Here is a 27974-nt window from a genome sequence, read left to right on the forward strand (position 1 = left end):
AATACTAACATACTCTCTAATTTCCCCAAGTTCATAGCTAACAACAGCACGAAAAGTGAGTTCCTTTTCTCCGTCGCCCTGCTGGATGATGATAAATTGGAAACCCGGTGATAACGAAATTTAATCCTTTGCAAAAAAAAAATTCTTATGCATGAACAAATCCGATTTCCACACGAGTTGATAAGAACCTATTTGATATTCACATTATGCACGAACCCTTGAACATGTTCCTTAGAAAAAAAGTTATGTTTACTTTTTTATCGGTCATCCGGGCAAACAAACACCTGGATGGAGTTATCACTGGTTTTTCTCCCCACGATGATTGCATTCAATAACAACAGTTTTGATTCAACAATCTGTTGCCCTGGGCCGAATATGACACTCACTGGAAAAGTCATGCGCATTTGAAACCCCGGAAAATGAGATCTGTTTTCCCAGCTTTTTGGAAACTCGGACTCTTCGTTGGGGATGTGTGTTGAATACACCTGTTTCAAAACCTAATTCTGCTTTTTTCGTAATTTTTTTTTTAATTTTCTTACAGATATAGAGTGACCATTTTAATGCTCTAACGAAATTCATATTCGAATCTTCACTTAAAAGATGGTCTATTTAGGAGATCATTATGGTTCAGATAAATAAAACAAACAACCACCACGTGGTTGGGTTTTTTGAGCTTGTTCACGGGGAAATCTGGACAGATCTAAATACATGCGTTTCTTTAAAAAGTTGATCGACAAACTTTTGAAACTTTAAGGGCAGTTTCATTGTTTCGTCTTTCTCTGATATTGCTTCATCATGGTTGGCAGTAATCTGTCATCAAAACTTTTAAACGAGTTTCACTGTTTTTTTTTTCTGAAATATAACTAAATAATAATATAATAAAAATAGTTGTAAAAAAATACATCCTTAAAAAAGCGTAATTTAAAAGAGTAAAATTAAATAATTTGTTGAATCTTAAATAAAATAAAAGATATAAAATTTGATTTTTGCTTTATTTTTTATTCAATTAAAATTCAAATATTACATATTCATAATCGCAGTTTGTTATACAATATTTCAGCTGAAAGGTGTGAAGTAAACTATGAAAACAATTTAAATTAGGATTCCTTACCTACATTTCTATATCAAATATCATATCACTTTTGAATTCGATATCACTTGAAGCTGAAAACTTTGCGGCGCCTTTTTGCGGCAGTTTTGCTTTATTGGTTACCTTAGTTTGATTTGCAGCTTTACTATTTACCACATCAGTTAATTGTTCACCTTGTACGATAAACTCATCCTTTTCAGAATACCCAGCATCCGAGTCCAGTGAAATGCCACTATCGTGCTGACCATTTTCAATGTTTGTGTTGGATACTACATCGTTGACATTCACAAAATCCTGGGCAGAAAAAAAAAACAATTTCTTCATTATTATGATAATTGTTTCGAAAACGGAATATTAATCCTTTACTTTGTCTTCGTTGTCTGTGCTCTCTCCTTCACTGGCTCTACGTGTCATAACACGCTTTTTACTTTCGTTTTTCTTCGCATTTTTCTTTTTCTGGGCAAGAATGCTGGAATTTGATCTGAAATAGAGAAAATGCTCAATGAAAATTAGTATAATATGGTTCCTGATCGATTAGTTAATTTCCGAACAATTATTTCTATCATCAAACCAGATTGTCAAGCCAATTTCGTAATTTTTGTCATTTTTGTCATTTTTGTCATTTTTGTCATTTTTGTCATTTTTGTCATTTTTGTCATTTTTGTCATTTTTGTCATTTTTGTCAAAATTTGCGAAAAAAAAAATTATTTTACGCGTAATCATTATAAAAGTTCAAAATACGTTATTTGACCCCCTCCGATACTATTAGTGTTAATTTTCCCAACCAAAATCTCTGCGATAATAACTCCATATAATAATACTTACCTAAATAGCTTTGTTTTTATAAAATCATTGAATCTAACTGTTTTTCGACAGCTTTCTGACAATTCAACAGCATTGTGACTTTCTCCAGAACAATCAACTGATGTGGCTATATAGGAGTTGTCTTCGAAAGAAGAGCACTCACTTATGCTTCTATTCAAAGATGAGTGCTTCAAAATACCCTTGTAATATTTTCGGTTGAAGTCGATCAAAGCTGACAAATTTTCGACGGAATCAGTAGAAACATCTCTAGCGCAAGATTCAGAAATGCTGCGTGTTTTGCGAGGCGCCGCAGTTGTCGTTGAAAGAGATGACTGCATTTGATTTGTTACATCCGCTAAATCTTCCTTAAGCGATGAATCCTCTGGTTTAGAAATTCCATTATTTGTTTTCTGTAAAAAAAACACCAGGTTTGTAAGGGTTAAACATGAGTGGGTGTCAATGTTTTCAATGTTTACTAAATAACATTTAATCATGATTTTGAACACAAGTTTTGGTGTTCTTAATTTTGTTTTTGAATTACACTCAACATGGAATACCAAGTTCATATGTATACGCACATTACTCACCTTTAACTGATCGCACAGAGATTCAGATACAGATCTCTTTTTGTTCCGTTTCCGAGCATTCCTTTTAGATTTCTTAGTTTCGTGTGTATCTTCTTTGAGTGTTGTATTTTGTTTTTCTGCAACATCCAAAGAATCTTCAAAGTTTATGGAATCTTCTAATGAATCTTTTCCTACGGTAGGAGCGCCAATTTCGCACTTATAGATGATTTCATCTTTGGTCTTGATTTCTATGCTCAAGTCGGATGATTTAGGGCGTGCCTTGATCTGCTTGCTACATACAGCAATACTAAGGCTATCTTCCTTGAAATCTCTGTCAATAAAATTATTTTTCACAGAAATGTCTTCTAAAATGGAGTGCTGATTCACGTTGTTTTCATTTAAACCTGAGTAGTACACGTCAACATCAGAGTTATCCAGAATCAGTTGAAGAATTATATTATTATCCCACTGTTCATGAATCACATCCAGAACATTTACGTTTGGAAATCGCACGTAGAATGAATAGCAAGACAAATAAAAACCACCTCCCATATTTGAAAAATAGCACAAAACGCCATCAGTATCTTTCTTGATGACGATGCTATCAGGATCGACATTTCGTACGTTTAACGTGAATGCTAATATGCTTTCCATTTTGTTCACAGAATATTTTGGAAATATTTTTTTCCTAGAAATATCGGAATCTTGAGAAGTCACGCTTGGTGTGTTCATATTTACGGCGGGAGTCGGCTTCAATGCAAGAGTAACATCGTTTGTATTTAAATCTGGATCATTTTGGATAGCTTTTTTCATTGCATCTCTGTAACAAACAAATTTTTACTTCAAATGCACACCAAAACTAGAGATATGATGTCAAAAATATTTTGCAATTTATATTAATGATTTATGAATCAATAAGAAAACAGTATTACTTACTCTTGTATCCTATCCATACAATTAATTTCTTTTAGGGAAATTTTACGTTTTTGAATGACTGGAAGAACTATACTCAAAATTTTTGTATCTGCATTAAATTTTGCACTCCCCTCTTTTTCAGATACTTCATATGGCAGTTTTATGTTGAGTTTGTACTTAGAGCCTTCTTTCAAATTAATTAGTTGTAAGTTTCTATCGGTGACATCCAAATCACAATCAACTATTGAATCAAGCAGTGGTAAGTCAATGTCGATTGCCAATGCCTTGGGAATCGTGATATCTATTCTGGCGTCCAACTCTTCCGTGGTTTCATGCAGTTCTATATATTTTCGTTGCACCAGTTTAAAAGTAGGTGTAATAAAGTCTTCTTCCTGCTTTTGCGATTGTAATTCATCAACCAAACTTTCCGCTGTTTGTTGAGCATTGGGCGCCAATATTTTGTCATTGGTGTCAACAGTGTAATCACTATCATGTTTTTTGTTCCGTATTACTGTCATCCGTGGAGTTCCTTTGTACTGGATTTTAGGGAACTTTAAAACTTTTTTATCGAGCTCAATCTTGAAAGCATTTTCCACAGCATCCATTGCCGTATCAGTTACAAGTTTTCGAAAATTACTATTGTTTTTGGCCAAGTACAGAGCATCATAATTGAAAACAACATCGTAAACAGTGCAGGATTGTTTTCGATTATCCAAGTCATTTCTCGGTTCGCTTAGAGCGTAAGGTATGCTCCAAGCAAGGCCCTTCTGACCATTTTCATCGTTTCCCGGCTGACTAGTAGGCCTATTTATCAAATCGCAATGACAAACATTGATGAAAACTTTTTTAAGCCCGCTAGTAACGGACTTAATTACATAACCCGGTAGTGGTTTAACAAATTTAACATCGTAACCACGCTCAGCTTCCAAAATCTTAATTTCTTCTTCGTATTGTTTCCGGTTTTCCGGGTCGGCCAATTCCTCACAGTATTCTTTGAATAAAGCTCGAAATTCTTCGTTTCCAAGGCATCGAGTTAAATTTCTGTACTCATCCCGAGAAAGTTTGAAACTTTCATTGGACATCTTATTTAATGTAGCTGTCCTGATCTAAAATAAATATGGTTTAGATTTTGATTAGGTATTTATGTTCAACTTAATCGGCTTTTACTTACAAGACCTGCTATATGTTGCTGAATAACGTTTTAAATAAAGTTGACCATACAAAATTAATCCTTTCTAAATGCAACGTACTAGTATTAATAGCAAATTTAGCTAAATAAATTTAATATTTTCGTTACTTCCGTTTTTCACTCCGGTGTCAAACTCTTCATGCATCGATCTAACAAAGGTAGCGTAACATTTGAAGAAGACAAAAATACCATATGTGATAAAAAGTCAAAACACTGTAAATCGACTGAACTACAAATTGAGATTTTTCATGACTTATTATCGTATTTAACAATGTGTCCTGGAATTTGAGAGTACCGGGGAAAAATAAAATTTCCTTGTTTCGAGCTAAAATTGGCGATGGGCGCGCTTGCAATCCAGGATACGATTTCTCATGTGTTCAACAGAGAAAGCAATAGCCTTCACTCGAATTTCACACCGATTAGCTGTCATTCTTATGGAAATCTGTGTAAGAATAAAGAGCAAGCTTTATTCTTTTCAGCGGGCCCAAGCCCAATCTCGTAACAAAAAATAAAGAGTCCAAACTAAAATGTTGATTTTTACTTCCAATTTCAATTTTCAGTTTGCCATCCATGCATGGATCGCAAACTGAAAATTGAAATTGAAAGTTAAGCTATACATTTTAATTTCGACTCTTTCGACTGGTAAAGTTAATCTTCAACATTTTATAAGTTACTCAATTTTGAGAGCAAGCTTACCAACACGAAAGCTACACTCTTACTTTCTACTATTCTATTTAAACCATTCGTTCACTCTAATTATTTTTTATAAATTCGAATAGAAACCATTCAAAACCTGGAACCGTTCAGATTTATTTTCATGTTAAATTGTTGTTTCGCTTGGAATTCTCCAGCATAGACAAAAACAATTCGTTATACAAGTAAATATGATTGATCAATTTTCATTTAAAATAAAAGTCCGCAGCATAAATGTAACAACTAGACACGAATGCCACAATGTGGTAAAGTGTCATAAATAAACCAAAAAATAAATGTAACACATTTTCTTCAAGATTGAAACTATATATTAAAAATTAAATTTCTTTCTATATAGTTAAGGAAAGTTCTATCCGTACATTTTAAGTGATTTTCTAATTAAAAATAACGCACGAGTTTACTGTGTAATCTTTTAATGTTCCATTCGAGCAAAAACCGTCAATGGTCTGTTTAACAGTAATCTAATTCAAATTGAAGATCTGCTGAACTTCTTGTTAATCTATTCAACACTATTGAATATTGCAATCTTCTGTTCCTGCATTCTGGATTTGTTGTTTTGTTTTTCTAGATGATCTTCGAATCAATGACCTGTAAGAAAAAAAAATACTTGAGAAATTTCAATACCAAAATAATTAATGTGAAGAAATTACGCCAGTATTTAAAACATTTAATGCAACCGATAACAATAAAAACTCATAGTTCGACTATTATTTCGAGTACGTGTATTTTCTGGAATCCTCTTGCTTCATGTTGGTTCGGTTTCCGTGCGCGCATTATTTCAAAAAAGTGCTTTTCATTTGAAAAAAAAAGGGGTGATTCGCAATTTTACCGGAAAGCAGATTTAAAATCAATCAGAAGTTCAAAATTCGCCCAAGTAGTGTTCAAAAGCTGAATTTTGGATAAGTTTTGAATTTAATTCGCGGAATCAAATTTGAAAGAAAAAACCTGTGCTGAGTGGATCCCAGTGATGCCACATTTCTATCGGTATTTTTTAAACCAAAAAAATCTTTTATCGGTATGTAAATCCTAAAAATCGGTATGAAAATCGGTATTTGAAGTGGATATTCAAAAATGCTTACATTTTAACTTCCTAACGTATTTTTCTTTAAATAGAAGCTTGCAATAAACAGCAAGTCTAAAAACTCTTATTTCATTTTAAGTTCAAAACTAGCTGACTAAATGTGTTTTAGCATATATTATTACATTTTCTCCGTAACTTGGTTCTAAGTAACACTAGTTTACACAAAATGACGGTTTTGAAATTTTAACAGGACTTTATGTTTGTTATGACTTGTACATTTTTTTTATTTTAAAACTATCTGCTTTTGCTGACGAAAGCAAAAATCACAAATGAAAATTCAGCAGAAAATCCGAAATAAGTACTCATAACTAAATGGAAATTTATTTTAAAAGTTACCGTTTGATAAAAAATAGGGACATGGCGAGCACCTTCAGGTTACACGTTGGTTAGGCATATAAATTAAGTATAAACTTGAGACATTGATGTTTGGCTAAAGTGGGATGTAAATTTGATTAATTCGATAAGGAAATAATAGAACCAGGTCAACCTAAAGGAAATTTTAATTTAGTAAGCACTTACAAATCCAATGGCTTTTTGACGCTCGAGATAAATATGAGCCCAAGTTGATGGTCTTCGTTTAATTTATGGATTTTCGCCAATCTGGACAATTCAGCTTTTAGTATTAGATATGAGTTCTAGCGATTAGAAAAAGAAATGATTGCAGAAAGTTTAGTGAGTTGTTGCTTCAATTTTTTTATAGCCTATAAAAAATTAATTTTATTTTATGGAAAATCACGCATTAGTCATATGAAAATCCAACAATTTTATCCGAAAATAAATGAGAGATGTGCTCTAAGAGAAGGTGTTCTTTCGAAAAAGATTAAAAAACACATAGTTTTACTATAACTGAAACCCATTTTGCCTGGCGTGGTCTTTAATTCTGCGATCTCTGCAGTTTAGGTACTTATGATATAATTAGATGCAGAAGGATTGAATATTAAACCGATGATATTACATACCGTGTATCTGATTGCACTTCAAATCTCGACATACCCCATCTGGCGACGAGTTGAACAAGGATTATGATTATATTCAAACGACGGTGTATGCATTTCCTTGAAAAGTTAGCATCTCACGAGACAAGAGCTTTAATGCGATCGTCAATTGAGATTGACCTTAAGGAACTTCTATTGGTAGTCGCAGAGGGTCAAATATCAGCTTTGAGCTTAGTCCATGCATTGGCTTTGAGGTTGAGTACCATAATAGTGCATCATTTCACAGAACGAAGGAACAAAACAGCGCAAACAACTGAACGAATTATGAGAGTGAGCCGTGGAGATCTTTGCAGAGTACTTTAGTTGTACAGATCAAAGATACGCCACGCCAGCTATCAAACTTTGTCTTCTTTCTACGGGACCTTTACGTGGATAGCTTGAATAAAGTGGAAATGTTGAAGTGGAATGAATTTTTAGTTAAAATCTTAAAAATCGGTATGAAATCGGTATGTTTTGTCAAAAATCGGTAATCGGTATATACCGATTCTTGGTCAACATTTTGCTCAAAAATCGGTATGAATACCGGAAAATCGGTATGTGTGGCATCGCTGGTGGATCCCCGAAAATTGATGGGTGAGAATGGAGAATTTTTTTTTTTTGAAAGTAGTTTCTCTTTAATTTTGTATGAGTACATGAGAGATGTCTTTCTGGCATATTCGGAAAGTGAGAAGGGTGAAAAGCATACCGGAGTGAGATGCGTTCCCGGAAAGTGAGAAGCATACACGGAAAAGTGCAAAGCATACGCGGGAAAGTGAGAAGCGTATGAGCGGAGCATAATATGTTTATAGCAAAAGCTCATGTGTGAGTTTTCAGTGAATTTTCTACAGATTCTCGTGCGTTCTCGTGCAATCTATTTTTATGGGTGAGAGTGAAGCTTAAGCTGCACGGGTGAAAAAGAAGATTGTTGTGAATTAGGTGGGCGTGGGTGTGTGGGAGCGATTTACACATGTATCTACGACAAGAAAATGTGATGATAAAAAAGCAAATTTTACATGTTTTTACTAATGCATCCATCGCTTCAACTCAATAACGAGATGTGTGGACTTCAGGTGAGGATGAGATCATATTTTATACTTTAGATTTGAAAAATCTTAAACTTACAAGCTCAACACATATTTATGACAGATTTTTCAAATGGAATACATAAAGAAAAGAGAAATTTCTCCCAATCACAAATAAAAGAGTGAAAATAATTTGGATATAAGTAGGTATATATTATTATCATTTTTGAAATGTATACACTGTAATTTATTATTATTATCAGTTATGTCAACCTTCCAGATTTTGTCTGGATCTTCCAGACTTTTTGGACTTTTTCCAGACATTTTTTCAGGTTTCCAGACTTCCAGACTTTTGACATTTCTTCCAGACAATTCCAGACTTTTGGGTATGGACATAAATTTTTCTAAGAAACTATGAAAATTCAATTTGGTCATGGTGTAGTATGGCAGGAAATGATTAGAATTTATGAAATATGAATTCATAAGTGTTCGAAACCTATTAATATTGGCAAATGCTTTGAAGATGTATGTGAAATTGAGACTTAGGCAGAGCCTAGGTTGCCGGTACAGATTTTGTGATTTCGGCAAACCTTGGACAGAGCACGTGACTGATATAGTGACAAAAAACTAATATTGCAACATTGAGATCTGAGATCCAGACATTTCCATCTATATCCAGATTTTTTTTTTTTTAATCTTCCAGACTTTTCTGAAAAATAGTTGACAACCCTGATTATTATTATTAATTTTCATAAATCGTCGTCGTTTCACAGCTTGCTTTGTGAAAAAGCACATGAACTTTACTCATGGAGATATTGCAATTAGAAGGACTTCATACCTTGGCCAGACCCATGTAACTTATCAAAAATTCTTTCTATACGCTCAGTGCTGCTCCCTTCTGAGAAGGGGTATCATAACAGGCGACTAAAATAGGTTGTACACCCTCCAATGGTTTGAGTATTCAACAACTTCAACATACAAAATTATCAAAGCAACCGTTGTTCGTATTCGCACTGTTGGTATCAATTTCAACATACTTGTTTTTATGAACAAAATGATTCGCAATTGAGCATTCAATAGATGATTTTCTTCTCGAACAGAGTTAAATTACAAAAGCAAAGTTTCGGTTTAATTCAAATTCAAATCATTTTTTTCCGAATGGCAATATATGGTTAATAATTCGTCCAAAAGCTCCCGTACCCTAGGCTGTAATGGGTCACGGCGACGGCGTGCATTACTGTGTTTATGGAAGTTGACGGTTTGGAAACAGACTCTAAACTAAAATAAACCTGAGAGGGCGGTTGCACGTAGCCTTATTCGATATGAGATCATAGAAAATAAATTAAAAGGTGATTCAATATTGTATACTTTTTCTTTGATGATCCATGTTGATAAGGTGAATGGGAGTTGAAACACTTGCCCTCCCTTCCGTTGGACAACAACAGCATTGCGCAGTGGAAATATCACAAATAGTTTTTTAATGTTGATATTTCCCCTTTTCCACCATGCGCAAATTAGATTAGAATAGACAGTATTGTAAATGAATGATAACTGCCAAAATTAGATAGGCAATTTAATTGTACAAGAATTAGCTGGATGGAGATGTTAACAATTGACACATGGTTAGGTATTCAATGTTCAATGTGCTACTAGACAAGATAAAGCAATAGTTTCCTTCTCCCCAATGCTCTAGTAAGTGTGCATTTGCGATTTATGGATTTCGAAGGCTTATTCTTAAATCAAGCATTTTACAAGAACTAGAGGCTTATTGGATCAAGATGCTGTTTAGATAGTTTTCAGTCAAGAATTATTCCTTTTCGTTTCAATACTTTTTGATAGAATTGTCTATTTTTTGGTTAGGTGTGAAATTAAAAGATGGATGATAGTCCAGGAAAAAAATATTGGAGATTTATAAATAGGAGTGTAATTTATTTCACCCGAAACAGATTGAGGAAAGTTGTTCTGTAAAGTTGTAAATGTTCGAGATTTTAGAAGAACAGCATAGTTCTTTCTCATTTAATACTTTTTTATTGTAGTTCGATCTTATAGCTCGATTAGGTTTGAAATTCAAATAAGGATGTAGAAGATAGAAGGTATCATTTTGATAAACAAGAACCTACTCGTCCAGGAAAATAATATCGGAGTTTTAAAAATTGACATTCATTTTAACCAAACCAAAGATCGACTAAGATTGTTTGAGAAGTTGTTCAAAATTAGCAATGAGGTTTTAGAAGAACAACATCGCCATTTGCATTATGGTTTAAATTCTGTTATTTTGATAAGTCAATGATAGTACAAAAGATATTGAACATGCAATTCATAATTGTATGTCTATATTATTTTTTAATTTCCAAAATATTTGGTACAATTATATTTGTGTTTAGCGAAATTCTATTAATTGCTGCATTGAGAGATAGCTTCTTATCTAGATGTTTTGTTCTGAATTCGAAAAATGTGTTTTTTAGTCAATCTAAAACGATAATAAATTCAAAGTTATTGCATCGAGTAAGGTTAGGTGACAGGTAGGGATAACTCAACTACGGTAAGATAGTGAACCCTTCTGACAATGATACCGAGGCGTTAGCATATGATAACTTTTGCTACCATACTGTTACTGCTTGGTTGAATTGGAGGTTGGGTTAACTCGAAGCTCATGTAGGGCCCAATTGTCCCAGTCTGTCGAGCACTATCTTAACGCTTCCCTCAACTGGTGCTTCAGAACCCTCGGGCTCTGTTGCCGCTATCCTACTCTAAGCTATTCTACTCTCATGTAAATTTTCCTCTTCTGTCCCCCGATCTGTTTTTCCTTTCCGGGTCAGCCAGGTAGCTCATAAACCCATACAAAAAAAAAAAAAAATAATAATTCGCCCAAAAGCTCAACCAAAATATATTTTTACCATTTAAAGCATTGTAGATGGCTCTGAAGTACTCACTTCCAACAGATATACTTTTAAAGCAGATTTATTTTCCAAGACACACATTGGTTACCATGGCTAGATGCAAGGTGGGTATATATTCAGGAGGTGTTCCCGAATAACGAATTCCCGATTCAGCCCTTTTGGCTATGTAGGCTATGCAACTATGCGGAGCTCATGAAGTTTGTTTACCAACAAACCACAGAAAAACTGAGCAAAAAATAAACAAACTCATTGAGAGCCCCGCTCACTCCTCGCCTACTTACTGTGAAAGTCGGAGAACCTAGAGTATCTAAGAACCTTGGCTAGATGCATGAATTTTGTTGCCCGAATCCTTAAGGTGGCGTTGCGAACATCGAAAGTCCGTATAGAAGAATTAATGTTCGCGGCAAAGCCCACTTCTTCATCTTGAACTGACGGTATATTTGCCTGGGCCTACCACAGGCTGGATTGCCAGATGCCCAGATTTGTCACAGACTTTGTCCCTTCGTCCAGATATTGGTCATGTAACATGGTTACTATTTGCTTCTCCAATACAAACAATATTATCATAGAGTAAAGATAGTTTAATAAGACATTTTGTAAATATTATTGTTAGTTATTTAATTCGTCAATGTTATTGTAAATAAAAAGAAATAAAATAAAAAGATTTATCACATGTACCGTCCAAATGAAACGAACCATTATCATGCTGATCCGATGCAAGCTTTCATTCAAGCTTTTATGCAACTTCTCCATACAACATCCGCTTTCCATGACTATGGTGATAGGGTGCCGCCGCTCGAGATAACTCTCAGAGATCCGAGAAGGATCCGGGATGAAAGGGAAAGATGACTTGTTTGGGGAGACACAAGAGATTGCCCAATGTCATGCCGAGAGCATGGCTGGTGTACCCGAACTAAGGTTCGAAAGTTCGATGACCGCATTCGTGGGTCATCGGATTTCCCCTCAAAAAGGTCAAAGGATTTTCCATACTTGCGACCCAACTGAGGATCCACGGAACGGATCTTGATCACTTTGATCCAGACCGTGGTTTAGGCCGTAGCGAGGTTCTTTTTTATTTGTATCGCGAAGTCGCAAATGTAAGAAAACACGTGAAGTGTCTTTGATGTTGAGATGTTAATTGTTCTTGTTCCGTTTCCCTTTTAGCTAGATTAGAAAAGCTAGGTAGTGTTGTGCGTGTGTTAGAATCTATGTGCGTCGACCTTCAACAAAAAAGGTAAAAATTCTAACGAATTCTGTGTGTGCACTGTGTGTGAGTTAATGTTTGCCGTACGAATCTTCCGTACTATTCTCCTTATATAGGAAAGCAACACCGCAACGCTTTTAGCGATCCCTACGGAACCTCGCATTTCCAGCCACGGGAGGCTTCGAAGTTTGCCCGACGTAGCACGTTGGAAGGGAAACGCACGCCACCAAGCGTTCTCCACCAGCCCGTAGCAAACCACATCCTACCGGGCCGACGGTATTCATCATCGCCCCACCGTAGCCAGAAGCATCGCAGAAAGTCCCGGACATCATTTAAGGAAGATCCCTTAACCACTTCACCGACCAGTCCAACCGTCTATTTTTGGACACCGAGTAAGCCAGCTCTGCTTTATCGGCATCGAGCGAAACGGTACCGTAAGTACGGCTATGAATACTAAATGCGCATTGATTGATATATGATATATTGGGCCCATGATTGAAAACTAATTACCACACACAGTTTGGAAACTTTTACCACGATACAGTTTCCCATTTGAGAAGCTCCGCCAATTGAGCTCATTCTCAAATCTAAAAACCGCACAACTAGGGAAAGCACAAACAAAGGAACAACCAATTAGGTAGAATTATGTGATCTAAAAGTAGATACCCATCTTCCAACACATGTACATAAATAGAAACCACCTACCAATGTAAACTATAAATAAAAAGGCATGCTGTAAATAGTTTTTTCGTTCCATCTAAAAATAAATGCACTTAATTATTTCGTCCGCAATTTGATGTTAATTTAATTTGTGCATCGCTTTCCCCGAACAGTTGCGTCTTTTCTGAGAAGGTATTTCACGTGTCCGGTCCGCTTAGTTTGTAGAGTTTACTTTTTGTCTTTAATTTATTTTACTCCGGGTGAACTGCTCGGGAAAACAGTTCCCTCGCTTACGCCTCTATCACGGGAAGGAAAAACTCGTTAGAGTGAGTTCCACCTATGACGGGATGCGCAAAAGAGTACTTTTTGAGCGGATAGAACAACGTTTTGCGTCCCAGCTATCCTTTTGGCACGACGGTGCAACTGCTGGTCTATTTTCCTGGCATCCCCATTCCCCTGATCATTCCGTGTCCTTTTTCGGATCCATTTGGACAACCCGCCCTGAGGTCGGGAGTCTAGCCGGGCAATCAACCTCGACGAGTGGTCCTCATATGAGGTGGCGCATAAATCACTCGTTTGATGAAAGCGGAAGTTGTATGGGAGAGGCTGAATCCTCACGCGCGAAATCGCACGTGTTACAGTCAGACACAGATTATGCCCGGATTTTTACTCTGAGTGCCCAGATTTTACAGACTTTAAAAATTGAGTGATGAAATCAATATTCATGTACCGGATATGATCCGTAAGTGCCAAATTAGGCTAGAAATCTCGCTTGGATGCACTGGTATGTCACCAATCATTCATTCAAAATTAATTTTTGAAATTAAATCGGTTTAGTACGTGATAGCAAATATAGTCCTTTTTATATACCCCCTTATTCTGCGCCGCGCATGAGGTGACGATAGTCGAGTCACCCTAGTCCGACGATTCCAGTATAGTCGCTTTAGGTGAGAAACCCCAGTAGCGCGTCCTCTCAAAAATCGACAGAGAATTCAAAAAATTGAGTACTGGATATCCCGACTTAGGAAAAAACAGTTATATTCCGGCGACACTCGCGCACCGATTTTTCGAGGCCGATATTTCTTCTTATTCGACTTTGGAGCATTTTTCTGAAGAACTTAACTGGGCCGACACGTCTTTTAGAATGAACTTTTTGAGTTCTTATTCTAATCTAGTAGTCAGCTGGGCATGAACCTCTGTCACATCGGCTTCGGCAATAAGGTGACAAGACTCGCGACAAATGCGCGTCAAGCCAGTTATAACTTGACATGAGCCGAGAAACCACGAGAATGAAATCGCGGCTCATGTTGAAATGCTTAAACAAGGCCTTCGTCGGAATCTTAGGGATAATCGTATGGAGCCAACGTCCCAGTTTGACATTATCCCAGCTAGACTGCCAAGCGTTAATAGCTAAAGTGCGAGGTATTGAAAATTATTACATTTTTGTAGGATCAATTTCACTTACAGATTTTTTTGATTTAAATCGGATTATTTTTATTTAAATCAGATTTTTTTTATTTGAATAGGATTTGTTTTATAAATTGGATTTGAGGGAAATATTTTAGCATCCGAGGTTCTTCAATCATGTGATAAAGCTGAGTTGTTATACTCAGCTTTATAAAGGCTGTATGAGTGTAACATTATTATTCATGATTTTCAACATTCATCAAAGACCAAAGCTTTTCAAACTAAATCCACATCGAATCGACTTTGTATCTAACGACTCGAAACAATTGACGATTGTCTTGGAAAATTTTGTTAAATTCCTTCGTAAGCTTACTCCTTTGTTATGCATGTTTTCCACTGTCCTCGTCTAATTTTATAGTTTGAATAAAATTTTTAAATTAGAATGGTTTATTTCATTAACAAATGAGCAATTCCTTTCCTTTACTGAATGAAAATATTATCGAAATTTACCAAACACTTTTTTTAGACGGCCAATACTAGTTAGAATTTACCACTCAATCAGCCTTCTTGCTTCAGAGAAATCAAAAGACCAATGCGAACATCAAATCAAAATATATTCATTGAAATAAATTTGAGTGATATTTATGAAGTATGTCCACGAGGACATCATCCAAACTCCAACTGCCTTCTACGTGGACAAGCATTCGGCATTCTCATCAATCACTACTTTCGGAATATCACAAGGAGCAAGAAAAAAAATCAGTTCTAAATTCCCGAGGGGATGCTTCGATGCTTAAAAACTTAGTAAAATGAAATAAAAACCATTCCATACTCCCTAAATTTCAGGAATTTTGATTTACATCACTGATCAAAATCAAGTGATTTAAATCCTAATTTAAATCATGATTTAAATCACTTTGATTAAAATCAAATCCACCCTGTTTTCATCATTGATTTTTTTAAAGTTTCTATCCAAATTGTTTTGACATCTTGGCAAAAGCATGAAAAAGCTTAAATTTAGTTCAATGTTCACTCCTGGGTTTAAAATTATGGACGAAGACGCGGAAAGCAGGTGTTTTACCAACTGAGCTATTTATAAAATTTTATATTCAAGTAAAAAGTACAATACTTTTTTACCCAACCAAAAACATACATATACTCTAGATTTTTACACCTCCCATAAATTTTTTGGTTGTTTTTGGTGCCAGAAATACAGGGTTGCTAGCGAACCGGGAAAACCGGGAAAACCGGGAAAAACTTTGGAATTTCATCACGTCACCGGGAAACCGGGAAAAAACCGGGAATTTCGGCACCTCACCGGGAAAATTGACAAGTTTGAAATTTTTTCACGGAGTTTCAAAAATATTTTTCAAATTATTTCAAAATTTGGGAGTTTTTTTTTTAAGAGTCTCGATATAGATTTATCTCATAAACGCTTAACTTCGTTCATTAGTAAACAAACGAAGTTTGAATCGCTTTTCTCGCTTAAAGAGGTTTCTAACTTAACCAGGTTCTATTTTTAGAGGGTTAGCAACGTACAAATGCAACTATTCAATGTGTATTTGATAAAAATGCATCTGACACCAGTTGATGCATCAGTTCAAAGGTTTCTGAGTAAGTATCAATATGATACAAAAGTGTTATTTTCTCTAATTTTCTTGGTCTAGTCAGGAAAACGACTTTAGCTTAATAGATGTTTAACACTTTCGTTTGAAGAAGTTTTGTGTTTTGCAAAGCTTGAGACTTGATGTTTTCTCTCACTATAGAGGTTTCTCGCACATCCAGATTCAGCTGTACTAGTTTTAGTTTCGACGTCAATTTATTCAGTGTTCGATATACATATTTAATAAAATTATTTTATGCAAGAGGCAAATAATTTGACAGCGTGAGATGTTTTTGAGCAGAGTTATACCTCTTTTTCACCAGAAAAAAGATATTGGTTTTCCAATGTTGTTGTTGTGTATTTCTTTTGAATTGGCCTGAGGAACGAAGCATTACATCGCTAGTGTTAAGTTTTTAATTCATTCTACGTTAAGCTGTTACTTAAAGTCTCCGAAATCTATGGTCTTTACCCTGATAAAAAATAATATCCTACACTCAAACAATTTAAGTTAATCCCTGTCTTATACACAATTTCTCGCGTGAGCTTTCATTACGTCGTATGAAAAAAAAATGTAAACAAAGAGTTTTATTACGAAAAAATACAAAACCTGAAATAAACTAGTCGCAACTTCTTTTCATTTAGAATATTTGTAGCCTGGACAACATATTCTATATGTAAAATACAAATTTTAAAGTTTGTTTTGATAACTTTTTCAGCAGTTTTCTAAGAATTCTTAAGATGTTTCACACGACGAATGAAAGCTCAGGCAAGATTTCTATATTTTCACGAACCTTTAGTTCAAATCACTATTACTAAAGTTATTAATTGTTTTGTTTGAAAAAAAAAAACGTTTTTTTTTTCAAAAACATGTCTTTGAATTTGTACGAAAAAATATAACTGAATATAGAAAATAATGATTTTACAGTATGTTTTGATGTACTGTTATTAACACATTTGTATACAAATTATACTTTTTTTCTAGAACTTTTTAAAAAATCTTGAGAAATTATATTGCTGTAAGACTACATTATAGTTTCAAGATCAATTGATCGAACTTATTTTTGCAAAATTGATGAAATTGCGGAGCAAAACAACGAATAGATGCCCCGTTTGATAGATTTGTTAAAAAAAATCATGAAACTTGTCAATTGTTTTGGAATACATTTATTACAAATTTGAAGCTGTATATTGTTTTTTTTTTTTCATACACCATGATTTTATATGAAAAAGGAGTATAACAAATATCGAGAAGATCATCATTTATAACCGGGAAAAAACCTGGGAAAAACCGGGAAAAACTTTGGAATTTCAAAACGAAAAATCGCTAGCAACCCTGGCAAATAGCAATAAATTTTTTTGGTAACGATCCATGCAGTCCTGAATTAGCGCAACAAGTTTTAATTTTGTAAGGAAATTTGTATGGGTATACAATTTTTTCATTCCAATAACTCCAGAGATGTATTGAAAGATCCAAAAAATATAACTATAACTAAGAATTCATGCATACCCCAGAAAAAGTATTCGATGGTATACAAAATAGTTTTTTTTAAGTAATTTTTTTAATTTTAGCAATTTTGACTGGTTTTTTGAAAGCTGTGTAAACGTAGGATGAGAATAAAAATCTTAAAAACTGCTTTGCATAGCCAGGGAATTTGTTTGTTTATATAACCTTTGCAAAAACATTTTATGAAATTATTGAAAGCTCTAGTAAGCAAAGTCTGCCATTCATAAGTAATTTTCAATAGATTCAGATTTTTTATTTTGAAATGGCCATAACTTTATTCATGAAATGCTTAGCTGCTTGTCACGTTAGAAAAAAATTAAGCCTGAAAAAAGTCAAATCCAAAAGTCAAATAGCAATTTCATTTCAAGCTTGCTTGAATTTTCTGGATTATTTAATGTGCAAAAAATTCTTCCATACAGAATTTTAACGCGTCGCGCTTCCTCAGGAATCAACCAAATCATTTCAAATTTTACACTGATGCTTCGTGACCCAAAAGGCATCGAAAAACACATGCGAGCAAAAAGTCATTTTTTGCAGCGGTCTAATACACACATTTCATGACTTTTTCTAACAGATTTAAAATTGTTCCGCTTTTTTCGGCTGTGTCCCGCTTTTTTTCTCAAAATGCCCCCCTTTTTCGAAAACCATCTGGCAAGCCTATACTAAGGGTTATTCCTATATCAACCTATTTTAATATACATACATCTATAATCAAGCAACATGAAATATGTTCAATTAAATAGCAAAACACAACACAGTTCACAACCTTAAAGATTGGAACGCATGGAAATAGAGTAAAAATTTGCTGTTTTTGTGTGTGTAGCAGTTAGTTCATAAATAGGTTTATAAAGTACCTTGATCTAGGTTTTGATTTATGATCACTTGTAGAAGCTTGACTGGATTCGGCAATCAGGAATGATGGATCATTTGATTTGTCACAACCAATGGACGGACTTGCTAAACGTGTTTTAGCTGTAATGAAAATAACTACAAGTTATTTCTAAGCAATAGAATGACATCGAAACATACTGATTGACATGCAAAACATAAACGCAGGTTAAGGTTTTACTGAATGTTGATGTACAAACCAACCTTTACTAGATGCACTAACATAGGCTGATGAGCGTCTCTTTAACCCTGAAGACGATTCATATTCATTATTGGTCGGAATAATGCGAGATAATGTTAAAAATGTTTTGAAAATATCCACAATATTTATGTCGTCCTTCGCCGAGCATTCCATAACTTTAACCCTAAAAAATACAAATAACATTATTGTTTTTAAAGTTTAACATCGGACTGAAATTGTTTGTTTTTTTCTTCTTCTAATTAATGCAATGAACGATATGAAAACCGTGTTTTCATAAGACTGTTATGCTAATTGAGACGGCAAAAGTTATTACAATAGACACGTTTGAAGATTATGTGTACGCTCTCAACATATAAACTTACTTAAGTTTGGGAAGCTCGCAGTAAACCCACTCCGAAACATCTTCGATGCGAACTTCCCGATGTGTTCCACTCAGATCACTTTTGTTCCCAACAAATACCATTGGTATGTTCTGAAAATCAGCTCGTTGCTCTCTTATCTCCTCAAAACATTGCTTAACACAGTTTAGGCTAGGTTCCGATGTGGTTGCATACACCATAAGGAAAGCGTGTGCATTAGCAATGGATAGCCTTCTCATCGCAGGAAATTGCATCTCACCGGAAGTATCGAGTATGTCGACCTACGGGGGTGTTGGGGACAGAAACAAATGATAATTTATTGGAAAATCATATTAATAACATAAGATAAATGAATAAAAGGAGTTCCAATTGAGTTGAAAACTTATTTACCTTTAAGGTCACTGGACCCAGATCGTATTCCCGATTGTAAAGATCTTCCACAGTTGGTCTGTACTTGTCTGAATAGTTTTTAAACAGAAATCGTTTTATGATACAACTTTTACCAACGCCAGCTCCACCCAAAATAACCAATCGAATGTGTTCAAAATCAGACATTTCTGCACAAGATGTAAAGTAACACTGTTGAGAAGAAAAAAATAATGGTTAAAAGAATGGATTTTTTTATTGTAAATTTAGTAAAGGTGTTTCAAATTTGTGATCGAAAGTTTAAAAATCCATTTTTATAGTAAGCAGCTACTCCCAGCGTGTTACTTTTTATCGTTAGTTCGAAGTTTAAACCAACTTCCTCTGAAAACAAGGGGAGCAGGTTTTAGCTTTCTTCTCAAATGCGTTTATCGCGTTGGTTAACTAGGTACTTAGCTACTTGTTTAACCAAGTTTCATCGCACGTGAGTTTGTCATTTTTCAATCAATTTGGATGAAATTTCAGGAAAGGTTATTGTTTGTTCACATTTCGGTAAAAGTATGTTGACATACTTAATCCTTGCAAAACATGTTTCAACGTTAACTAAAGCCGCTATATCTCAACCGATTTGTTCAAAATTAATAGCTTTGTAAACCTTGTAAATCTTTGGAAACCACAAACGTAATGCTCTCAGACAATATTCAGCTACAACTATTCATGTTTTAGTTATTCAAAATATAAGAAAAACCCGCTTTTGAAAAAAAAGATTAGTTACCAAACACTCAAAAAAAGTCCCTTAGTGCCTAAGAAAGTTGAAGTTCGAAGTTTTCGTAATTTTATAGTCATCGCAATTTTTAGGGTCATGCCTGAAATATTGTACCTCGCGTAACTTTTGATCCCACCGATAGAACTGTCCAAAACATTCAAACATGCTAACTAAATATTTCAAAAATCACTGCAAAATTATAGATATTATATCGCAGTTTGAATGGTAAAGTCCAAAAAATCCGATTTTCGTAGAATTACTGTATCTCAGGCCACACAAATTTTAGAAAGCTCAAATTTTGCAATAAAACAGGGTGATAGTTGATCCATCTTACGCAGAAAATTTGATCAAAAAATATCATCAGAGTAAAAACTGATCGAAGTTCGAAGTCGAAGTGACAGTCTGTGTGTTTCCAATTTCTATACAATTATGAACGGTACTGTGTATGCTGTGCACAAGGATTTATGGTTTTTTTTTGATTCTTTGAAGATCACACAACAAAAATAAAGCTAGTAATTTTAGATCGAAAAAGATGCAGGAAAACGGAACATCGTTATTTTTATCTAAAATCCTATCACGACGTGTAAATTTATATCGGAAGCGATGCACGAATATGGAACGGTTTATTGGGAAATTTCAAATATTTGCAATCTTTCCTGTTTTGAGATTTACCTTACAAGTTTTTTTTTCAACGTATATTTTTAAAACAAAAATTACGAAATATTTATCCCTTCCACCACCGACATTACGAAAACAGTTATCGATATTTTTCCCTTGCACTCTTCTTCCTCCAATTCAATTCAACGATCACCACACCATCATTGCTATCAGCAAAATCAGAAAAATTCCAATCACTTTCTCATACGACGTCGCCTGCTCGTCCAGTGTCCGTGTGGAGACTTGAGGTTTGCTTCCGAGTGCCGACAGTATCCTTTGCGCTCTTATATGAAGCAATAGAGCTGGGGCTACTGTTCCCGACGGACTTCTCCCTGGCGAAACTCCTCTGGTCGGTATAATTTTATTGCAAAAATCTTGCGTTTATATACTCAATATCCAGCGCATAAACCATGGATCACCTTAAATCTGGACGCACTGTTTAGCGCTCCTAGTTGTCGGATCTGATCGAATCTTTCCTCTATCAGTGCTCAAAATTTCATTACGATTCGTTTTGTTTAAAAAAAGTTACACGTGATGGAAGCCGTAAGACAAAAATTAATTTTTGACACCCGCGTCAAACACCAGACGTGGTCGGGTTCAAAAATAGAGAAATTGTTAAAAATAGTCAAATCGACAGTGTCATTCTCAAACGTTTTCGTGAGATGCATACTATCGGTCGGCAGGTTCATACCAAGCTTTATAGTGGAACTAAGGATCGGAAACTGCATTTGAAGGTGTTGAAAACGATCAAGGCAAACCCAGGGCAGTCGGACTATGACATCGCCAAGAAATTCAATGTCGACCGGTGCACCGTTAGAAGGATTCGTCTGCGCGAAGGAATACGATCCTATCGGGCCAGTAAGCAACCAAACCGGACATTGAAGCAGATTGTAGTAGCACGCCGTTTGTGCCCGGAAGTTATACAGCAAGGTTTTAACGAAGTACGACGAATGCATTCTCGTGGATGACAAAACGTACGTAAAGATGGATTTTGGGCGGCTTCCTGGTCAAAAATTTTATAAAACCACTGGTCGAGGCGATGTCGCCGGCAAGCTCAAATTCGTTTTGCCGATAAGTTTGTGATCTGGCAAGGTATTTGCAGCTGCGGACGAAAAACCCCGGTTTTTGTGACAAACAAGACCATGGACTCCAACACCGAAAAAATTCTTCACATGAACGCTACGTGAAAATGTACATGGATTTTTGCCACCATGAAAATCACGTGAAACCTACGTGAATTTCAGGTAGCAAACAGAGCTAGCGCAGCGAGCAGAAATCACGTAACTTTCATATGAGTTGTATGTGAAAATAACATAGCTCGAATGTGAAAAGGGATGCGTTCTGCTACATGCGTTTCACGTAGATTTAATTGAAATAGAAACGTAGTTGGGTTTTTCGGATCTTATAAACAAAAAATGTGTTGACTTTGCAGGACATTTTATTTTTACTTAGACACGATGCACTTTGCACTATCAATGGAAACTTTGTACATTTCACTTAACATACCTGACACATAATACCGCATCGAAGATGGCATTTGCGTTGTCTCCATAGTGATTGCCTGGTCGTCGTAGCTGCCCCAATTCCGAATTCTGTTGAAATAATATAAAATTTAAATAACGAATACACAACAAAATTTTAACTACTCACGAATAATCAGCTTCATCACCTAGAATTTCTCTTTTTGATAGCACCAACTCTTGGATCCGCGCCGTATTGAGTAGTGTATTCCGTCACAGAGATTTTACGTGAATAAGTTATTCAGAGCTACGTGAACGTAAAATAGAATGCACCAAATTCCTTTGTACTTGGTGGATCATTGGATTTTCACGTAAATCGTATGTGTCTTCGTTTTGACAGCATACAGCCATGTGAATTTCACGTACGGATCAAGTGAATTTGTATCAGCTTCTAAGTGATTCACGTAAGTCGAGTAGTAAGCGCCAACGTGAAAATCCAGGTGAATTTAACGTTTTTATTTCGGCTGAGTGAAGGTGTACAAGGAGGAGTGCCTGAGAAAACGTATTCTTCCGTACATTAGATTTCACAAATGTAATGTTTTGGCCAGATTTGGCAAGCTGCATGTTAGAAATTCTGAGAAATTGCAAATTGATTAAAAGTAGGCGTCGGTTGACCAAAAATGTCATTTTTTCGCTGCTGCCAAAAATATCAATTTGGTATTGAAAAATTTAAAAATAAGTGAAATAATGAAATGTGAAAAAAGTTCTAATCGAGCATCGTTCTTTCTCCCGCTTTTACCTGATAACCATGCTCCCAACCGTGTCAATTTTATCTCTTCCCGAAATTCTGTCGACTGTTCACATCAGACGGAGATCGGATTTCCGGATGTAAAACATAAAAGCCAAATGTTCTCCCCATCACATGCTGAACTATTCTAAAATATTCCCTTATTTCGATAATAGGACTCAATTTCCTAAAATATGAGTTTTGTGCTACCCTTGGGGGGGGCTCTAGTTACTCTACTTGGGCGCAATTATGTCAGCGGTCTTAAGGTTGAAAGTGTCGATTTTGAAAATTTTGGGAAGATAAAAATCTGCAAATAACTGAAACAAGGAGCGGGTTTTTTTTTATTGTGAGTGAAGCAATATAATGCAGGGTGGCCAGCAAACCGGGAAAACCATAAATCACCAGGAATTGAAAATAGCACCGGGAAAACCGGAAAATAACCGGGAATTTGACACTAAAACCGGGAAAAAACCTTATGCAGTGCAAATCATTTTTTCTATATAAATCCTACGTATAGAAAAGGTTTAAGATAATCAAGAGTATCAAAAAAAATTGACACAGACGTTAATTGTAGTTCTTTGATGAAAATACGAAATGGGAAAAGTTTATGCGTGTTTCCATTCTTCAATGTTCGCTTTTTCACCGAATGTTAGAAATAAAAGCCAGAATTGTTCGAAATTCCCATTGTGGATTTAGAATTGATATAGAAATTTGATTAAAAATTCAGGCTCAGTATGATATTTCAAATTTGGATTCTGAATATAGATTTCATTCAGAACTCAGAATTAAGAAGGTCGATTTAAGTTCTCTGTGCAAAGAATTGGATCATGCATTCCATCAGAAGTTGGACTGAAAATTCGGACGAACTTTTAAAATATTCTGTTATAAATATGAAACTTCAAGTTTTTAAATCGGACTCAAAATGAAATTTTAAAATGTGAAAATATAACTAAGCTTGAGATTCTAAATTCAGACTCATTATCTTGATTTGACATACTCATTTTCGAACAGAAATAAAACCACAACTAAGAAACTAATAATTCAAATCCATAATTTATTAACCTGTACCTACACAGTACTAAGACTTCAGAAATAATTGTTCCAATAACATTCGGAAATCATTAACCCATATTCAGAATCAAACGAATAAAAACATAACAATAGTAATGCTATTTATGCCATAATAATCTAAATTTCTAAGTTTAAACCTTAGGATTGAAATTCAAAATTTAAACTCAAAGTTCAAATAGGTAATCAAATTTTGATAATACTATCGACTTTTCAATATCAAGTTGGTATTTCAGAATTTGAGTTCAACTTTTCAAGTCCGAGTTTAAAAGTTAAATAAATTAACAGCACAAAATAATCTTGTATATTTTTCTGAATACACTGATATATCAGTATTATTGAAAAATTTAAATTTTGGTTCATTCTGGCGATTTTTTTTCTATTAATTTTATATTTTGAGATATTTGAGATTGATGAACCCCTTTTTAAATGCACATTTATAACTTTTTAACTTCCCAAGTGAAATCAAATAATTGCTTTGAATTTTTTCCAAGTTTTGAATTAAAATTTAGTAAACATCTTAATGAAAAATCTAATAAAGTATCACCTGTGTCATCAATTATTCGGCAAAATATATCATTTTCCTGCCCTTTTGACGATGCAACTTTCATTTCAAGACATCATGATGGGCTTTTCGTGCCTTTAAGAGTCATAGAGGAAATTATGACAATAAATCTCAATTTTTGCGTCCAATTCTTACAAATCTAACATGATTTTTCGAAGAATTCATAAATTTTTCAATAACATACCTTAAACTTAATTAATTCTCTCCGCAGTTTAAACATGACGAAATATTTGAATTTCAAATATTGTTTAAAAATTTTCACGAAAAAAATCTTACCTAAATGTCTTGGAAAATATATTTAAGTCACAATAATTTTGAAGATTTTTTTTAATTTTTAACCCAAAGTTATTTTATTGACAAGTGTTTCGATTCTGATTAGTTGAACGAACTTTGAAATCTGCCAGATAATTTGAGATCCGGAACATCAACTTAGATATACCAAATCATATTATTATGTGGGTTTAAAATGATAAAATAATGATAAAATGCGGTGCTTCAAGATTCCAAGATGACGTCCAAAAATTCAAGTTTCACCGGTATTTTTACAGTTGTAAATAACTTTCGAATTACATAATTGATTCACGGAAAATTTTCAGTTTTCACACACTTTCATATACAAATATGGGCTTATGATATAGCTCAGTTGGCAAGTCAGTTGCTTTCTGAGCCGATGTACGTGAGTTCGAGCCCAAGAGAAAACATCGATCACAGTTGTACCGGATAAGTTTTTCAATGACTTGTCCGCCAACTTCATCGTGGATATAAGTCGCGAATGACATAAACATGTTAAAACGACTATAATCGAAACAACACAAACATACAAATATGATAAAGCGTCTAGTTGTTCGGTCAATAAATCTTGTAAAAGGTACCGTGAAAAACATAAAATCTCACAAGGAAAAACCGGGAAAAAACCGGGAATTTGAAAATGGAAACTCGCTGGCCACCCTGATAATGGAAACTATATACTATATGTTATATTAGAAAATAAAAATGTGTCACAGCACATGGTTTTGTTATGTCCCTACCTAAAGCTTAGTTTATTTAGAAATGGGACAGTCTAAAAACCCATTCGTTTGATTGAAATACTTCCTATGGAGGAAATTATGGTAATTTTATGATAATTCATTTAAAGTTTTTTAAATAATTAATTTAAATTATTTGTAAGGATAAAATCTACTTTATTCTTGGTTTGGTATCTACCAACGGCTACTACGCGTAATCTGTATTTAGGTGGCTGTATCCTCTTCCTTCAATTTCTGCTACTTTTCGGCCCAATACTTCTTTTTCAAAAGAAACTGATGGCAATTTAGTGGATTTTTTCCACAGGAACACAGTCTTTGCAAATTATTATATTTTTTTAAACAGCAAATACAGCTAGGGACCAGGAATTTGATTGAGATAGGGTTTCTCATAAGCTCAGAATCATCTGTCTCATAGCCTAGGTAACAACTATACAGCACGAGATCTGGAACTAGCAAAAACTTGTTGTTTGAGGTTAGGTTTGAATGACTCATAATTAGGCAACAATTTCAGCTTGTTTTAATTTTTTTTAAATAGGTCGAATAGTAATTTTCACAGCCAGCAAAATGCTATCAAAATTTTGAATGGCCGATTACTAGAAATTTAGCTATTGGCAAAAGAATGTGTCCCATTTCTAAAAGAACTAAGCTTTATTTTATCTTCTCTTTTTAGTGTACTCAATACAAAATCTAGGTAAATAATGCTTGGCTCTCGATCTTATGATTCATATAGTTTTATGAATATCCGTATTCGATGTTTGTTCTTTCTCCTTTTGATTCTAGATTTTTATTTTCATGTTTTTTCGAAAAAATAGTCTCGTTTCAAAATTACATATCTGAATGTTGAATGAGGAAAAGAAACATTCAATTTATGAATATGAACTTACGAATGAAACTGATGTAAAATAAATTTTCCTTGTTTATTTGGTTTTCTTATTGGGCCTTGTTTCTTTAAAGAAAAAACAACTAAAGTCTTGAGCATTATTAGTGTTCTTTTCTGAGGGTATTCTTACAGAAAGTCATTCGAAATTGATCCAAAAGGCAGACATTCCGCATAGATGTTCTCCCGCTTTAAAACAAATAACCATTAAAGCCAAAACAAAACAAGTTGGAAACACCATTTCCGGTAAAAAAAGTAAAATACATAATAAAATAAATGAGATATGTAATCAATGCTCATAGAAAACAAATTATCAAAATTCAACACAACAACATTACAACACGATTTTTCAGATCCAAAAATCAGAATGAGAATCATGAATCAGAAATTACAATAAATCACTTAATCCATTTAATAATCCATTCAAATTGCAATTCAAAACAAATAACAAAAAAATAAAATAAAATTTCAGAATCATAATAACGAATGAAAGTCAGACATGAAAATCAATAAATATAAAACTACAGTCCCAAATTAGAATTCGGAATCATAAATCATAATGCAGAATTAATAAATTCTTATGTGCAAGGTTTAGCCGTGCCAGATCAAACATTCCTTTACACCAAGCATAACGGACTCTCCGCAGCAGGGAGAAAAACAGAAGAGCGGCAGTGCACTCAATGCGTTCGATTACAGGTATGCAATTATGTATGGTAATACAAAGCAGGAACTAAAATCTCGATTGAACATTTTCTGGCTGGTTGAGTTTTCAGCATTATCCTGCCTGCTCACATACATAATTTTCAACAAAAAAACTTTTCAATTACTTTCGGGGTCATTGTTTAGCTTTTTTCACTTTTTCTACATAACTTTTTATTTTCACGTCGATTTAGTTTGAAGCTGGGAAAAATAGTCAAACAATAATAGCAGACAATGACTGGATTGAGCACTTAATTGGGGAAAACGCCTTTTCTTATTTTGTGGAATTAAACCCGATCCAAACACTCTCTGATTGGTTGAGAATCCTATTAATATATACAAAACTGAAGAAGCTGCACATAATACACAATATAAAGAACAATGTTTTTTTTTTCTTTTCGTTTGCTTACATGATCTAATTTCCACCCAACAATTATTTATTGCTATAGAAGAAAGGTTAGCACAAATTCGATTTCTATCGATAGACAGTAAAGCTTTAGAGAGAAATACTATGAATGACATGTAGAATTAACAAATAAATTCATAATGAACTATTTTTGAACTTTTTCTGCACACAAATTGCTCTGCTTCAAATGAGCACAGGAAACGAATTGAACTCCAGGGT

General features: G+C 34.5%; 2 protein-coding genes across 6 annotated transcripts; both read right to left on the reverse strand.

The window, feature by feature from the left end:
• Nucleotides 1–994: 994 nt before the first annotated feature.
• LOC129752458 (protein kintoun) lies at nt 995–5140 on the reverse strand. Of its 3 annotated transcripts, none has more exons than XM_055748236.1 (6): nt 4552–5140; nt 3397–4481; nt 2473–3280; nt 1916–2304; nt 1457–1571; nt 995–1384 (listed from the first exon to the last, which is right to left on the reverse strand). In XM_055748236.1, exons 2-6 carry the CDS (start codon nt 4455–4457, stop codon nt 1112–1114), a joined length of 2646 nt encoding a protein of 881 aa, XP_055604211.1. In that variant the 5' UTR covers nt 4458–4481; nt 4552–5140; the 3' UTR covers nt 995–1111. The 3 variants fall into 3 exon arrangements, with proteins under 3 accessions (XP_055604211.1, XP_055604210.1, XP_055604212.1); XM_055748235.1 differs by having other exon boundaries at nt 4547–5139; XM_055748237.1 differs by having other exon boundaries at nt 2482–3280; nt 4547–4814.
• A 534-nt stretch (nt 5141–5674) lies between these two features.
• LOC129756451 (GTP-binding protein Di-Ras2) lies at nt 5675–27974 on the reverse strand. 3 transcript variants are annotated; one of them, XM_055753330.1, is made up of 6 exons: nt 27760–27974; nt 19473–19661; nt 19086–19363; nt 18726–18886; nt 18488–18620; nt 5675–5866 (listed from the first exon to the last, which is right to left on the reverse strand). In XM_055753330.1, the coding sequence occupies exons 2-6, from the start codon at nt 19635–19637 to the stop codon at nt 5788–5790; spliced, it is 816 nt and encodes a 271-aa protein (XP_055609305.1). In that variant the 5' UTR covers nt 19638–19661; nt 27760–27974; the 3' UTR covers nt 5675–5787. The 3 variants fall into 3 exon arrangements, with proteins under 3 accessions (XP_055609305.1, XP_055609302.1, XP_055609303.1); XM_055753327.1 differs by lacking the exon at nt 27760–27974 and adding an exon at nt 27478–27609; XM_055753328.1 differs by lacking the exon at nt 27760–27974 and adding an exon at nt 27478–27603 and having other exon boundaries at nt 18488–18605.

The sequence above is a fragment of the Uranotaenia lowii genome, chromosome 3, assembly GCF_029784155.1.
Source record: "Uranotaenia lowii strain MFRU-FL chromosome 3, ASM2978415v1, whole genome shotgun sequence".
Lineage (NCBI taxonomy): Eukaryota > Metazoa > Arthropoda > Insecta > Diptera > Culicidae > Uranotaenia > Uranotaenia lowii.